Source organism: Mytilus edulis, chromosome 14 (genome assembly GCF_963676685.1).
Source record: "Mytilus edulis chromosome 14, xbMytEdul2.2, whole genome shotgun sequence".
Lineage (NCBI taxonomy): Eukaryota > Metazoa > Mollusca > Bivalvia > Mytilida > Mytilidae > Mytilus > Mytilus edulis.
Genome location: NC_092357.1, coordinates 53,156,051 through 53,171,697, shown reverse-complemented (window position 1 = coordinate 53,171,697; position 15,647 = coordinate 53,156,051). Strand labels below are relative to the sequence as shown.

Below are 15,647 nucleotides of genomic sequence, written 5' to 3'. Positions count from 1 at the left end.
CCCGTTTTACTGCCTTTATTATCTTCTTTGTCTTTGTTTAGTTTAATATCAATAATCTGACTAATAATCCGATTATAATAAATTAGCTATAGACAGATTATCTTTCTGTATATCCTATAGTACATTGGGTAAACAAAGGGCAAATATTTAGTCTTTATCGTTAATGATACAATGATTTTATTGTGTTTTTATTGAAAGGAATTACAAAAGCTACTTTTGGGGGAATCTTGACTACTTAGCAAGACTAGTTAGACTTCTTGTCCATCGGTAAAGAAATAACCTTAATTTCATAACAAATTTTAACATTCGCTGTATTTGAATCCCTTAAAACAGCCCCAGTCTACATTTGTGGTATTTTTTTAATATGAAAAAAAAAAGATGACTATCATAAACATTAAAATATAAATTCAGTCTCACACCACTGGGTCATATTGGATAAAATTACACCTGACCTCTCAATGATATCAGCTCCAATCTATAGATATTATCCCAACTATTACTATTATACCAGCTTCAAAGGGTTATAAAGAAGACAGAATTTCACATTAACCAGTAACCCCATCTGAGTAACACGCAAAAGGTCATATTTGTACAAATGTACGGGTGAGATATGTGTATGCCAGTACAATGTACTTCTATAAAACTCTGTTAAAGCAACCTCCTTGGTTAAAGGTAATCTCTATCAAAGAAAGACTACGGTGACCAATTAAGAAATGTAGCCTTCTTGGTTGAATTACGGACTTAAATTTCGATTGGTTTTTTTTTGCAAATTCACCTCTTTTTTGTAAAATATTATTCTAGCCTTTCAGTCGTGATCATGGTGATGTATTACACTTTTTTACACACTCAGTTTTGATTTCGCTCATAAAATGACCTAATGGCATCAGTTTCAGTTAAAGAGAGGCGAAAAATAGCAAAGGGACATTACAACTCATAGGTTGAAAATAAACTGACGACGCCATTGCAAAAATAAAAAAAAAAGACCAACAGCAGTACACAAAACACAACATAGAAAACTAAAACCTGAGCAACAAGAACCCCACCAAAAATCGGTGGTGATCTCAAGTGCTCAGGAACAACATTTACAGCGGTGAATCTTTTTTAATGTGGGGGTCGATTAAATTAAAGGATATTGTCTGAATATTCAAATCATCATGCGATTATTCACTTAAGAGAGGCTTTCAAAATATTTATATACATGATATATGGACCCTGATTTTTGGAAACACTTAAAAGTCAAGTCTTTTAATTGAGAAACTTTGTTTTCGCGGAATCAATATTTTTCTTCCTACGTTTAGTCCGTACTTCCACCAGGACCTCACTTTACACAACTTTCACCGGGAGCTAACTTAACACCAATATTTCTTTTATCTCGCGAATCAACAAAAGGCTCTTAATTGATTGCTCTGGTTTATTGAATCAAATGTGTAAAATTTCATGTTTTTACAAGAAGCAAACATTTTGAATGAAAGTAAATAAACAATACATGCCAAAATTTAATACTGAGGATTAAATGACTGAATTTAAACAAATCTTTGAAATCTCATTTAAAGTAGGTAATTGAACATAAGAATATACAATTTTACGGTTCTCACCTAAAGTAAAGTGTAATTGTGATCCTATTATGTGTTCACTGCTTTGTAGACATTTAGCTGTACCCTAAGTAATTTGTGATTAATTAGCGTTATAGAACATTTATTTACTCGGTTGAAATTTCACCTCAATGTTTTGAGTTTTTCTGCTTTATTAACCATGATAACGATATTAGTTATTGTTAGTAGAGCATTGTTAGAGTTTTAGACTATGAAAGAAATATGTATTACATGACATTCAAATTGCGTTTGAAAGTGGTGCATACAGTGATACGGTTTACATTGAAGTTGAAGACATCAAGATGCTTTTTTTCTTAGTTGGTTGTTGTCTCATTGACGTATACCCCCTGCTTCTTTCTTTTCTTCACATTATAATGTCAACTTTCTGTTCTACATGTGTACTACTATAGATGTAATAATCTATGGTACTACGTTTTATTGTTTTCCCATATTTTCATCATGTTATGTTGAACAAAAGAAAACAAGCAGCTAATTCTCGACTGGGACGATCGACAAGAAATCAAGACTATTGGGAAAACTATAAGCTTGGTTAGGGCAAACGTGTTGCCCTTCAACAGTACATCAATGAAACACAAAAAGGAAAAAAAAAACTTTATGCATTTTGAAGCCGACTTTGCATCTGTACGTCGATATGCCTAATCGGATGCATTAGGACTTTTGTGTCATTTGCCAGATGCTCTTAACCAATTTTCTTGCATTTCTTATATACTAAATCGAGTATAGAGTTCAGATGTTTTAAAGATGAACATCATCGGGCGTTAGTGTGTGTATCAAATTTTCCTTTTAAGTTAATAGGGATAATCAGATACCAGGAAGATCTGTCACAACAGTTGTGAATGGTTATATGTCTTATATCGGTGATAAGTTGACCATCTGTTTGTGACGAATCGCTTACATTGAAAATATCTAATTTGAACAGAATTGCTTTATATTTACATTACATGCTTAAACAATCTAGTTATAATATAGATTCCCGATTTCGTTATCCTCATATGAGCCTATATATACGAGCACACGAGTTAATATAAATGTAGATCAGAATTTTGATTAGATTGATGCATAGAAAATCAAATCTGTTAGACGGAAGTAATGAATAAACCAAAATGTTAGTCACTCACAAGTTGAAAACAACAATGTTATGGCAAAAAAAACCCGAAAAACGACCAAAAGACAAACAACTGTCTAAAAACAAAATTGAGAAAACGAAAACTTGAGCAACACGAACTCCACCAAAACCTAGGGTGATCTCGGATGAACATTACATGTATAACGAATTATGTGGCAATAACTAGTGCACTTAGTGATTTCCCCAGCGAAAAGCTACAATTTACAGGTACATAGCGATAACAATACTAAATATGAAGTACTACTTCCTTTCAACGAACAAATAAACGCCTAGGTGGAGAATAAAACACTTGTTAACTTTAAAATGTCTTTTATAATTAAAATAAATAATGTTCATTTAAACATGTTAAATATATCATAACAAATATTTGTAAAGCAGTTTGAAATGCTATATTGTTAAACATTGGGACTATCAATTGCACGATTTGCACCACAAAAATAAATAACCTTCTTTGGTTAGCATAGCAAAGGGAAAATAAATATAAACGCAGAATTCTATTGAATGGAGCAGTCCTTCTTTGGTCCCGAAATCTTCGAAAAAATGGAAAGAAGGTCGCTGAAATGAGATCGATAAACATCGGAAATCCATTTGTGACTAAAATTATTTCAATGACTATATACAACAGTATGGGTTATAATGTTGAGACTCTGTCAATCATCACATTTTCCTCGTCAACTTCGTGAATAACATTATTGTAAAGTTTATTGCAATAATTTCCGTTATTGTCCGCATTGAGAGTTTTGACCATCATTTCATTTGAACACAGTATATCTCTAAGTGACCGGAGATCAGATATGCTTTCATTGTCTAAGTGTCCATCGTCTTTTCCTTTCCAAATCTGAGAATCACTATCATTGTCGTACGGAGAAAGTTTGTTGGTCTTTGGATAGTCACTGAAATGATTGGACTGTCTTTGCATTGGAGATCGTGAAAACATTGACAGTTTTGTGTCATCGGAATATGGCGATGTAAGAATATCATCATGGCTAACTTCGTGGGTCGGAGATGTCCAGTTTTGTCTCCAATAATCCTCTCTATTATTTTTACATTCTAAATGTTCAAACGAATCTTCTTCTTGCAATTCGGGTATTGACGACATCGACGTCGACGAAGTTGACCGCGCACAAGAATCTTCTTCTGTAGACATGGAAATACGATGCAATTTGAGTGATTTTAATGATTCGTCCGTTTCATCCGTGCAAACTGATGATTCTTCTACCGACCTTCGGCGACTGTCACGCATACTGCACGTGCTTTCACGACGAGATCCAGGAATCAAACTAGCAACGGTTCTTCTTTGGATCGGAAGAGACATTCTTGTGCTTCCGTTTCTTCGCATTGGGAAAGTTCCAATATTATTGCAATTTCCACTTTCTTCGGTTTTATTGAACAACATGGTGGCAACATTAGCCTCGATTTTGATATGGTAGCTATGTCTTCGGACTAGCTTAGTGTTTTTAGCCTCCTCCTGTTCGAACATGGAGCGTCTGTTAGGCAAAGATCGAGTTCGCACTAAATGAGTAGACTGACTCGGCTTACTCCAACCAAACAAATTTTCAGCTCGAATTCGAAGACAATATTCAGAATCCGGTTTTAAGTCTTTGACATCATATGAATTACCTTGACAACAACTTGTGACAACTTTCCACCTTCTTGTTGTCGCATTGTAAATTTCCACTCTATAGGCTAAAATTGTGTCTATTCTCTGACCCTGAGGTGGTGACCAGACGACTGTTAGTGAATTATGAGTGATGTTCCTTAATGATGGTGTCCCTTCTGGCGGTGGTGGTTTACCTAAAAAACATCAAAAGAAATTATTAGATGTAGTTAAATTTAGTAATGTAAATGATAAACAGTATGGAAAGTATTAATTCTACATCGTGTTATACAGAAGTTAACAAAGTCATGACAAGATGCATATGTGACCTCTAAATATATGTTTTCTTTCAATGGTCATCATCATAAAAGATTAGGCAGAGACAGACAACCGATCAGAGATACGACTCTAGTATATGCGGCTTATACCAGAGGTCCTCGCAGAGATTTGTATCTGGGATGGGATTATATCCGAGGTCTCAAGAGATACATCTCCGGATCTGGCTTTCAGGGGTCCATGCATCATAGCTATAGTGTAGCTATAGGATATTATGAATTTAAAGAAAGTCCAAAAAGGGGAACCTGCGACAAAACCATGACTTTAAAAATGTTCGGTATTAATGCTACATGCATATATGAAAACTTAGAATAATAATAATAAAACTGTCCTGGTTTCATTGTTGAGAGATCAAAGTAAAGTTCACAAGTCTGATAAGATTTGTTCCCATTACGTTCGAAATTCACATTTATTTTTGTCTGTATACCAGATAACATTTACATTTGAAATTATTTGAAATGGTTACATGTTCTTTTGCACGTTGTGTTCAATTTTGATATACAATGTGCATGTAGTTTTATTAAAAGTTTTTTTTTAAAGACGGTTTGTGTCGTTCCACAATCGGATATACTTTCTCAGCGATCAAAACATTGTATATCCTGAACTTGAAACAACTCTTGAAGGAAAAACACAATACCGCCAAGGTATAATAAACTTATAAATCATGATGCAATTTAAACAAGAATAGGAACATAAATTAAAAAAAAATGTCGTGTCATTATTACCAAGAACTTGATAATGTAAAAGAAATGAAGTCCCTAAGGGTTTGTGTGACAAAACAGTAACATAATCGTAACACTGAAATTTCAGATTTCATTTTATCTATGTGACAAAAATAATTTTGTATCTTTTGATTAAAATGTTTACCCAATGGGTGTTATTACATCAAGTTGTTGATAAATTATGTAGATTTATGAACATTGTAGCCATGTAATTATAGATTTATCTAGACGCAGATTGTATTTAACCAAAAAAAAACCATTTCGGATTGTTTTACAATATTACATAATGTGTACAGGTTTGTTCACAGGCCACCAAATAGTTCCTTAAATTATTAATTACCCATCAAGTTAGGGACTTTTTCCGAAGTTGTAAAATATTCTCAATTTATAATTACTGGTTTTATAATTGAAGTGACAAATATATTTTGAAAAATGCATATTACAATTGTATTATCCTGAAAGGTTAAGTCATGAACAAATTCTCAAATACAGTTTGTTGGAGGCAACTAACCTTTTACAGACTAGAAATAATTATATGTTGAAAAACAATTCTTTTTAATGTGTCATACCAAAATACATTATTTGTAAAAGTACATTGAACCCTCTGAAAATACCAGGGGATCGTTTGGTGAAATTTGGTATACAACCAGGAACATATATCTGTTCCCAGATACAACATGTACAAAATGTCAGGACGCATATTCTAATATAATAAGTATTTATAGAAAAACATGGAGAATGACATGTACAAATTCACCTATATCTTTTAAGTTCAACTTATGTCCCAGGTTTTAAGAGAATTCGTGTTATTCAATCTTTGTTTTTATGTTTTTAAGCTGTTTCTTTGGTTATTATTTTTGTAGTTTCGGACTTGTCTTCCTTTAGCATGTTTAGATTAATGAACTTATATTTTGATAAACTGTTGTACACTTTTCTCTTAACTGAAAACATGAAGGCACGTTCTAACCAACAATGTTATTAAGCTTTGGTCTTTCATTGGACTTGTTTTGAACTACTAGTATACGCGTAAAGTTAGTCAAACGGCAATCATCAAGGATTTTAATATAATTGTATTATACTATACTTTTCAACAATTGATAAACACATATTATATATACGAGTGTATGTTTTGTTTTTTTCCAGTTTGTCACATACATGTTTTGAATTTGTTGATATGACAATAAAGATAACTATATATCTTACAAAATTGAACCATAACAAATAAAATACATGCATACACGAATACAACAAATGACAATGTATATAGACCTATGTAAGTATCAATACTAACCTTTAGCATTAGAAATTCCATGATAACTAAGTCTGTATTTAGCTGAAGTTGTATATTTATCCTTGTGATCAAAGTTTCTTCTAGGATCATCTTCAGCAAGCGAATTATTAGCTCCCATATTAAATAGTTTGTCGTACTAAACTTTATGAAAATTATTTTACACAAAAATAACTTTATAACACTTTGTCACTCGTTCTCTAACTAATGTTCATTCATTTCACAGGGTTAAAATCATTCACAAAAAATCCAATGTGTAGCTTTCTGTATTCTGTATTATATTTGAATTGTCCAATCGACAATCGTGAGAATTTGCTGCTTATTAAAACTCCACTCTAAAATCAATGATATTTTTTTTTAGAAATAATGTCTTTATATTAAATTCCAATAATTCCCAAAGTTAAATATTTAAATCGAATGAGTCACATTGTTTTCATACGTCGACGAATTTAGTTATGATATCTATAATAAACCACATGTACATACATACAATCCACTTATCACTTAAAGTATGTCAGGATTTTCCAGGATTGACCAATCAAAATCTGTGACTCACTTATCATAAAATAAAAGTTCAACAACAGGAAAATAAAGCGGATTTTTTTAACTAGTTAACCCTTCCTAAACGCATTTCCGACATGTGTGTTAACTCCTCGAATGATCAAACTGAAATAATCAGACGTCCCTTTAACACGCGGTTTCTTTACTTGTGTTCGCGCTTCGTTGAACATTTATTGATAAGACAATTTTCGAGTGCCCTCAAATGTGCTACTGGCTATTTTGCCGTGACCGGAAATTTAATGTTTACTATAAAGATATGTCATTGATTAATTTGATAAGTAAATTCGAGTGTAAATCATTGTTAACAATTAGTAAGTCGTTCGAAATTGATTTTCTTTAAATACAAAACAGATGGTCTTCTTTTCTTTTTATTCAAATTCTTTCCTGATGAAATGTCTTAACCTTGTGTACATGTGTAAGGTTTTTAAAATAGATTTTAGGAAAATCTTTAAGTCAACGTATTTTTTTAAAATCGATGATGTGTCACTATATTTATACTACAAAGTAAAACTTCGTTTTTATATAATTATTATAATAAATGGAAATATTATACCCCAGTATGCATTTTCCAGGCGCGGATACAGAGGGGGGGTTCCGGGGGTTGGAACTCCCCCTTTTTTTGGGCCGATCAATGCATTTGAATGGGAGCATATAGCTGGAACCCCCCCCCCCCCCTTTTACTCTGGGTTGGGAACCCCCCCTTTTTAAAATGGCTGGATCCGCCCCTGATTTTCTTTGTAAATTAAAGAACTTGTCGGACATAGAAAAATTATTTACCAGTTAAAGTTTCAAAAACTATATATACTGGAAGCAAACATGTAGTATCCGTACTTTCTGTATTATAAATAAGTTAAACACAATCATATTAAAAACAAAATTGGCGCAAATGCAAATATATTAATATTGTTCACAAAAATAGTAATTGTAACAATAGAAATACTATTTAAAATACAAAACAGAAAATAAAACATTTGAAAAGTATGCAGATGCAAATGAGGTTCTATGTAAGCTAATTATCAATGCTTTAAATGAGGGAGATACTAATTAACGTGACCATTATTAAATAAATCAAATGGAAAAATAAAAACAATTACAATTGTATAAATTACTATCATAATAATGCTCAATTTTGACATATATTTTAGTGACATTGTTCACTCCATATTATATATAATGCCACATTCATGTAACATGTAGTATGCTAATCATTTAAATTTCCTTATTTATAACAATAATTCCCAAATATATTTTTTTTTCAGACTCGAACTGGTATTTTTTTACAACTGGTAATTTGTAATGCAGCCAAGTACCGGAATATTTTTTTTATATCGCCACGGTATATTTTACACATCACTTATTTTGTCTGGAAAATATTAGGTCGGTAATGACCCCAATCATAAAATGATGCAATCACCAAGTTTATCTGATCACTGTTGATGTAACATTGAACAATACTATTAAATAGTCTGTTCATAGGAGCTTGTTGACATATTATACAAGTGTTCCCTGATTATATGAACACTGTGTCCAGATTTATATGGCTTTAGCAGGCTAGCCACCTCTTTATACTTTATATAATTTAATTTTGGTAAACTTAGATGTAATAGCCATAAATATACGGTTAAGAAGCCACAGACTATCAACACAATAGGCTTTAATTCATGTTATGCTTTAATTTGGAAACCTAAGGAGGCAAAACATGATAAACGTTACAATCATACGGTCAAAACACGTGGATACAACTTGGTGCTAACGAAGTTCTTAGATTTATATTATTATTTGTGAGGAGGACAATTCGCAACTGTTTTCAGAATTTAGACAGTAACAGTATTTTTTCTAATAAATCAGAATACTAAAGTTATAAATACTGATTTCAGATTAAGAGGGGGGCAAGGGGTTTAACTGTTACGCTGTTATGGGGCAATTTAATTCTCTGTTATCTGTTATTTTGAAAATGTATTTGCTGTTAGCTGTTATTGTCTTATTCTTTGTTAGCTGTTATTGATTAGGCTTTTAGTTTTTTTTGTTATCTGTTATTGTGATAATGTATTTGCTGTTAACTGTTATTGAAAATTGGAATGTTAGCATTTTTTTGACAGTCAATATTCGGTATAAATTGAAGATCATTGGCCATTGGGGTCTACCACTACTAATATGTTTGTCCCGTATTCAGAAAAGGATTCCATTAACATATACCCATCACAGAAGTGAGGTCCAATTCAAGTATATCTTATGATTATCATTTGTAATAAATTCCATTTTTTTTATGAATGTGTATTTAGAATTATCTTAATTTTTTATATGAGAATAATGTTCCTTCTTTTCCGTACGAACATATTAAATTAAAACAATTCTTAATATGACAAAAAGGAAAACATATGGCCAGGAATATCTGACAAGGATCTCAATTAAGGACTAGGTCCTAACAACCACTTAACCTTTTATATAAAATGGTACATAGACTCAGCTCTGTAATTCTTTTCAAAGCAGAACCAAATGCATTGTACAATGAAAGTTCCAACCATGTACTTGGGTTCGAAGCTGCATATAAATCATTACAAACAAAGATGTATTTCGTTTCAAGCCATTGTTTCCCTACTAAACTATGTATTCTACTTACTAGTACACTTGGTACAATCAAAAACCTCAGCTGATAAAAGAATGTTCAAATAAGGCCTTTGAAAATAGTGGAATATTAATTGCTTTTAGAGTGTCAAAATTCGTTCGAAGTACTTGATAAAGTGCATGCTTATAATTGGTGCTTTTATTTTTCTACCCTATATACCACGTTGCCTCATAGTTTTATTAAGAAAAATTCACACACCTCATTAAATGGTCATTTAGAAAAGTCAGAATATTCAAACTCTTTTAGGTCACTTTTTTGATTAGCAACAAAGGGAGCTTCAGTCAATATATATAAAAAATACACCAACGTTTCATGAGAACTGTTGAAAACATTTTTGTGTTAATGTCTGAAAACTGGAAAATCACCCCTTTTAATTAATAAAACCCGTTAACTCGGAAACGTAAAATCTAAAATTTATAAAAATTGAAAGTTACCTCATGTTAATAGATATAAACAATTCTCCAAAATTCCTTGCTTTGTGAAAGCATTTTTGAGATATTACCGGAAAACTGAGAACACCAATTTTATTGAATAAAAACCCATTACCCAGAAACTTAAAATCTAAATTTATAAAAAAAAAAAAAAAAAAAAAAAAAAAAAAGGAGCTCACGTCAATAGATATAAACAATTTCCCAAAGTTTAATGCAAATGGTTAAAGAGTTTTTGAGTTAATGTCCGACATGTTGACAACAGACGGACAACAGTATACCATAAAACGTTCCGTAAACGAGCGTATAAAAAATATTATAATATATTGAGTAGTAATTTAAACACATTCTAGATACATAAATTAATACTAAAAACATAGTCATAAAAAATGGAATGCATTACAAAGGATTATATCCGTAATAAGAAATACTGATTTGTCAAAGACCGAATTATTTTAATATATCATTTACTGTTATCTGTTTTTGTCCATTTTAATTCCTTGTTATCTGTTATGAGCCAAATCAATTTGCTGTTTTGCTGTTATTGGGACCCCCCTTGCCCCCCCCTCGATTAAGTTTTAAATATTTATCGATATCTTAATTCTATTAATGTGGATAAAATTGGATGATTTTATGTTCGAACCATCAGTAATTGATCTTAATTGTAATTCTGAAGCCGGATAAAAGCGATTAAATGTCGGGATCGTGCCACGGCATGGATTCCTTTCATTAGAACAATTACAAGTCAGTGTTACAGTAATCCTACTGGGGCAATGTTTCTGGTCATTTATCTCCAATTAACCAAATAATTACAATAATACCACAGCTTAGCACATGTCGGGTCAATTAATTACTCAGTGAAATTTATGTTGATTGGAAATGCTGTCTTCAATAGATGTTTTTTTTTTATCTGGCTGCACATAGGTGTAACCTGAGATTACTATAATAGTAATAATCCCAGACCATTCAGACATAACTCATTCTTTACAAACGATTAAGTTGACTTTCGTATAACCATAAGTTTAGAATTCAGTAGCCTGGCTATCTGGGATCCTGGCTCTCTGTTCGAGGGTAGCCTGTCGACAAAATATTTGATTGCGTCAGGATGCCATCTTCTTTTTTGTAGAACAGAGGATGCCAAGCTACATTTTGAGAATCATAATCACATAATTATGTCGAATGTTATCTTATATCAATAAAAATAACAGTTCAAGTACGAATTCATGTTTTTACTATCTTGTCATCGGTTTCACTTTTTAACTGATGACTAAACGTAACAGATGTTTCAACGGCTGATGTAAGATATCTATTTCACATTACTACACATACACGAGCCATTAGCTAACTGACATGATATTAAATAATTTTGACAATAACTGTCTTTAAGGTCATATGTCGCAGCTACTGTTCACACTGGTAGTGTCCTCTGGATACAAGTTACATAAATGTAAAGCATGATTTTTTTTAAAAATATTTTGGATTTTATTGGCGGGAATGCCAGGGACGTGGAATGTTTCAAAGGATTATACAATATAATTAATGTATGTAATAACAATGATAATTGTAATGATTTTATGGTTCTGATCCTGCCTGGAAGTAAACGTATGTGATTTTTATAGAATGAAGATAATAACATCTGTCTGAACTTTTTTTAATGTTTAATTTTAGTATATAAAATTTTTTTTCTGTTACAAATCATGATGTAGTATTGTTTTATGTGTACATGCATGGCCCTTGATTGGAATAATAAATATTCTTATTCTTATTCTTATAAATGAAATTCAAGACTTTCGTATTGTCAAAGATGTGAACATATTTGTTTACGGTGTGCACAGGCACTTGTCTCAGAATTTTTTTTCCCTATATACCTTAATATAACATTAAGGTATATATAGGAAACTTTTTTCTGAGACAAGTGCCTGTGACGGTGTGGTCTAAATGTATGTACTCTGGGAACAGTATCATATAAATATATATGGTCCTTGTGTACTTTATGAATATTATCCTTATTATCCTGCATATTAATTACCATAACATACGTACAACGAAAAATTCGTCGACAACTGATGCAAACGCCTGGTATTTTAGATTGTTTTCCAACAATGTTCAGTGATTATCGGGAAAGCAGAAGACATCACCTTCAGACATATCGATTGTACTAGGGGGCGAAAGAAACCAGAAAGAAAAAACTTATAGATCGAAAATAAACTGACGAGTTAACTCCATGGCTAAAAACGAAAAGACAAACAGACAAATGATAGTACATAAGACACAACATAGAAACAAAAGACTTGAGCAACACGAATCCCACCAAAAACTTTGGGTGATCTCAGGTGTAAGATTCAATCGAACATAGTAATACACCATCTGGAGACACCTTTCACTAATCCCATTTACACCTTTTACAACTTACACTTTTTAAACAGCACATCATCATTTTATAGCCACCTCAACGGTACAACAAGTGAATTTGCACACATGATTATTGCCCTCAATTTTGATTGTACCAACGTGAAGTATTACACTGAAAATAGTATAGTTGACTGTTCTCATAGTATAACATCCATATAGACATGGGTGCCACCTCTACATGGGTCGTGTGACAATATGTGGATTTATATATAGGCTGGTCTACGTTCTGAAAAGGAATGTGTATAGTCATCGGGAAGGGATTCGGAAGTTTCATCAGTTTCAGTTTGCCATATTTGTGTTTTTTTTGTACGTTTAGAAAACAAGACGTTTGTTCTATCTTCTGAATTGTTTTACATTTTATTATGTGGAGGTCTTTTAAAGCTAAGTAACTGTACGGGGCGGGGTTTGCTTGTGGTTGAAAGTCGCACGGTCAGACGCTACCAAGAATGAGCAGAAGGCCTTTCAACATGAAATACAACAAAGGACCGAAACAAACGTTACCAAGAATGAGCAGAAAGCCTTGCAACATTAAATACAACAAAGGACCGAAACAAACGCTACCAAGAATGAGCAGAAAGCCTTGCAACATGAAATACAACAAAGGACCGAAACAAACGTTACTAAGAATGAACAGAAGGCCTTGCAACCTGAAATACAGCAATGGACCGAAACAAACGTTACCAAGAATGAACAGAAGGCCTTGCAATCAAAAATACAACAAAGGACCAAAACAAACGTTACCAAGAATGAGCAGAAAGCCTTGCAACCAGAAATACAACAAAGGACAGAAACAAACGTTACCAAGAATGAGCAGAAAGCCTTGCAACCAGAAATACAACAAAGGACAGAAACAAATGTTACCAAGAATGAGCAGAAAGCCTTGCAACCAGAAATACAACAAAGGACAGAAACAAACGTTACCAAAAATGAGCAGAAAGCCTTGCAACCAGAAATACAGCAATGGACCGAAACAAACGAAATAAAGAATGAGCAGAAAGCCTTGCAACCTGAAATACAACAAGTGACCGAAACAACATATATATATGTTTGAATTTGCACACATGATTATTGCCCTCAATTTTAATTGTACCAACGTGAAGTATTACACTGAAAATAGTATAGTTGACAGTTCTCATAGTATAACATCCATATAGACATGGGTGCCACCTCTACATGGGTCGTGTGACAATATGTTACTCGTCAAATACTTGTTATCTAATTTAGATCTTTCAAAAGCTAGAACCATATTAATCTTTTTAAACCCTGTTAAATTGGTGTCTTGTTTAATTTAGGACGTAATTTGTTGCAATTTTGTCAACGTTAACAATGTAACATTGTATCAATTTACGAGTTAATTTGGACAAACCGTTCAAAATCGTTTGGTTTCCAAAGTTTAATGAAGCAATATGTTTTTATGACAGAAGATCAAAAGGCCGATAGTTACTTCTGGTTCAATAAGTATCTGTTATGTATAAAAGTACAGTTTACCAGATCATATAGTGGTGATAAAACATTATCAGTCAGTGTCTGAATTTCATAAACCATGAGTTGCTAACTTTCCACGGATACTAGTAGTGTGAATTGAGATTGTCTCAGCAGAGCAAGTGTTGTGCATGTAGTTTTAAGCTGACTAGCGTCACTATGAATGAGTTGTATAAAAAATAAGTTACGAACGTCTTTCTTTAAATTACATTAAATCAGAAACATGTATGTTAGATATACTGTTCCCAGATTAAATCGAAATCATTTTGAGGATTATCTCGTATTCTAGGCTCGGACATAACAAGAAGAAAGAGATTGTTTGACGATGCTTGAACAATCAGTAAACTGATGCTTCACATCTGTGAAGGAGTAGATAAAGATGCTATTACTATTTATATGGTGTAATGACCGCATCTTCTTGCTTATCACCCTGCGTATTTGACAGTAATTAATTACACTTCTGGCTCAAGGGCAAGTTAAATAGCATTCCATGAAAATCTCCAACAGATGTTAACAATATGAATATAGTATGTCGGAATTGTATATAAACATACTATAATTAGTTACTTCATGTATTTCTACGATAAACTGATACCATAATAACAATGATCCAGGCTAATTTAGCATTGGTTTTAATTTCAAGCGTACAAAATTAAATAGTTTTGGTCTGTTGACACTTACAGATGCCCTGGTTTAGATCACTATTGAATAACGATATTCTTATTGAAGCCACACTGTAAACAGATGTCCAAGTTTTAAGTTTCATTTTAATGGTCCTACTTTCTAAACAAGGATCCTTCATATTATTGACTTGCTGTCACATGTGTGCTTAGAACCAAAAAGCATTTTAAAATAAAAAAATGCATAAAAATCGGTTTTCAATTACGTTTTGAATTCGTCTTTGAATAGTTTTAGTGAAACGTATTCATGCTATCAATCGACAAAGATTGATGACCTTATCATATCATAAAAATGAACTGGATCCCAATTCATACAAGACATGCTGGCTTACTCAATTATGTATTGGATATTATTCAAGTTTTTATGAGTCAGAAGACTGATTTTTAATTAACAAAATCATTTTCGAACTATTTCAATTCACAATTTTCAAGATTCCAAAAGATAAGTAAAATTAAATTGCACCTCAAACTTCCATTTGAAAGTATGAGTTGTGCTGGTTGGCCCCGATTTGATGCAAGAACTCATTCGGATTTCCTCTCCTCCATCATAGTTTAGTCAAACCGTTGTCAAACTGTATAGGTTAGTAGGTCACTGTATGTTTGTCTGCAAAAATATAAGATTACCAATCCCTCAGGCATAGTTGACCGCAGACGATTCTAGTTGTTGCCTAAACTATACCTGGGGAGTTGCAATCAAAATTTTTGCAGACTTATACATAATACGTCATTGTTGTTTATCATACGGATGTTTCAGCAAAAGAGATATTCAAACTCGG

The 15,647-nt window shown here is 32.5% G+C and overlaps 1 protein-coding gene across 1 annotated transcript; it reads right to left on the bottom strand.

Moving 5' to 3' along the window:
* Nucleotides 1-3,031: 3,031 nt before the first annotated feature.
* On the bottom strand, nt 3,032-7,660 carry LOC139503695 (uncharacterized). The gene is made up of 2 exons (XM_071293540.1): nt 6,686-7,660; nt 3,032-4,533 (listed from the first exon to the last, which is right to left on the bottom strand). The coding sequence occupies exons 1-2, from the start codon at nt 6,801-6,803 to the stop codon at nt 3,371-3,373; spliced, it is 1,281 nt and encodes a 426-aa protein (XP_071149641.1). The 5' UTR covers nt 6,804-7,660; the 3' UTR covers nt 3,032-3,370.
* Nucleotides 7,661-15,647: the final 7,987 nt, after the last annotated feature.

Coding starts and splice junctions, on each gene's coding strand:
- LOC139503695 (XM_071293540.1), bottom strand. CDS start 6,803: ATGGGAGCTAATAATTCGCTTGCTGAAGATGATCCTAGAAGAAACTTT. Junction 4,534..6,685: donor TGGAATTTCTAATGCTAAAG/GTTAGTATTGAT, acceptor GATGTTTTTTAG/GTAAACCACCACCGCCAGAA.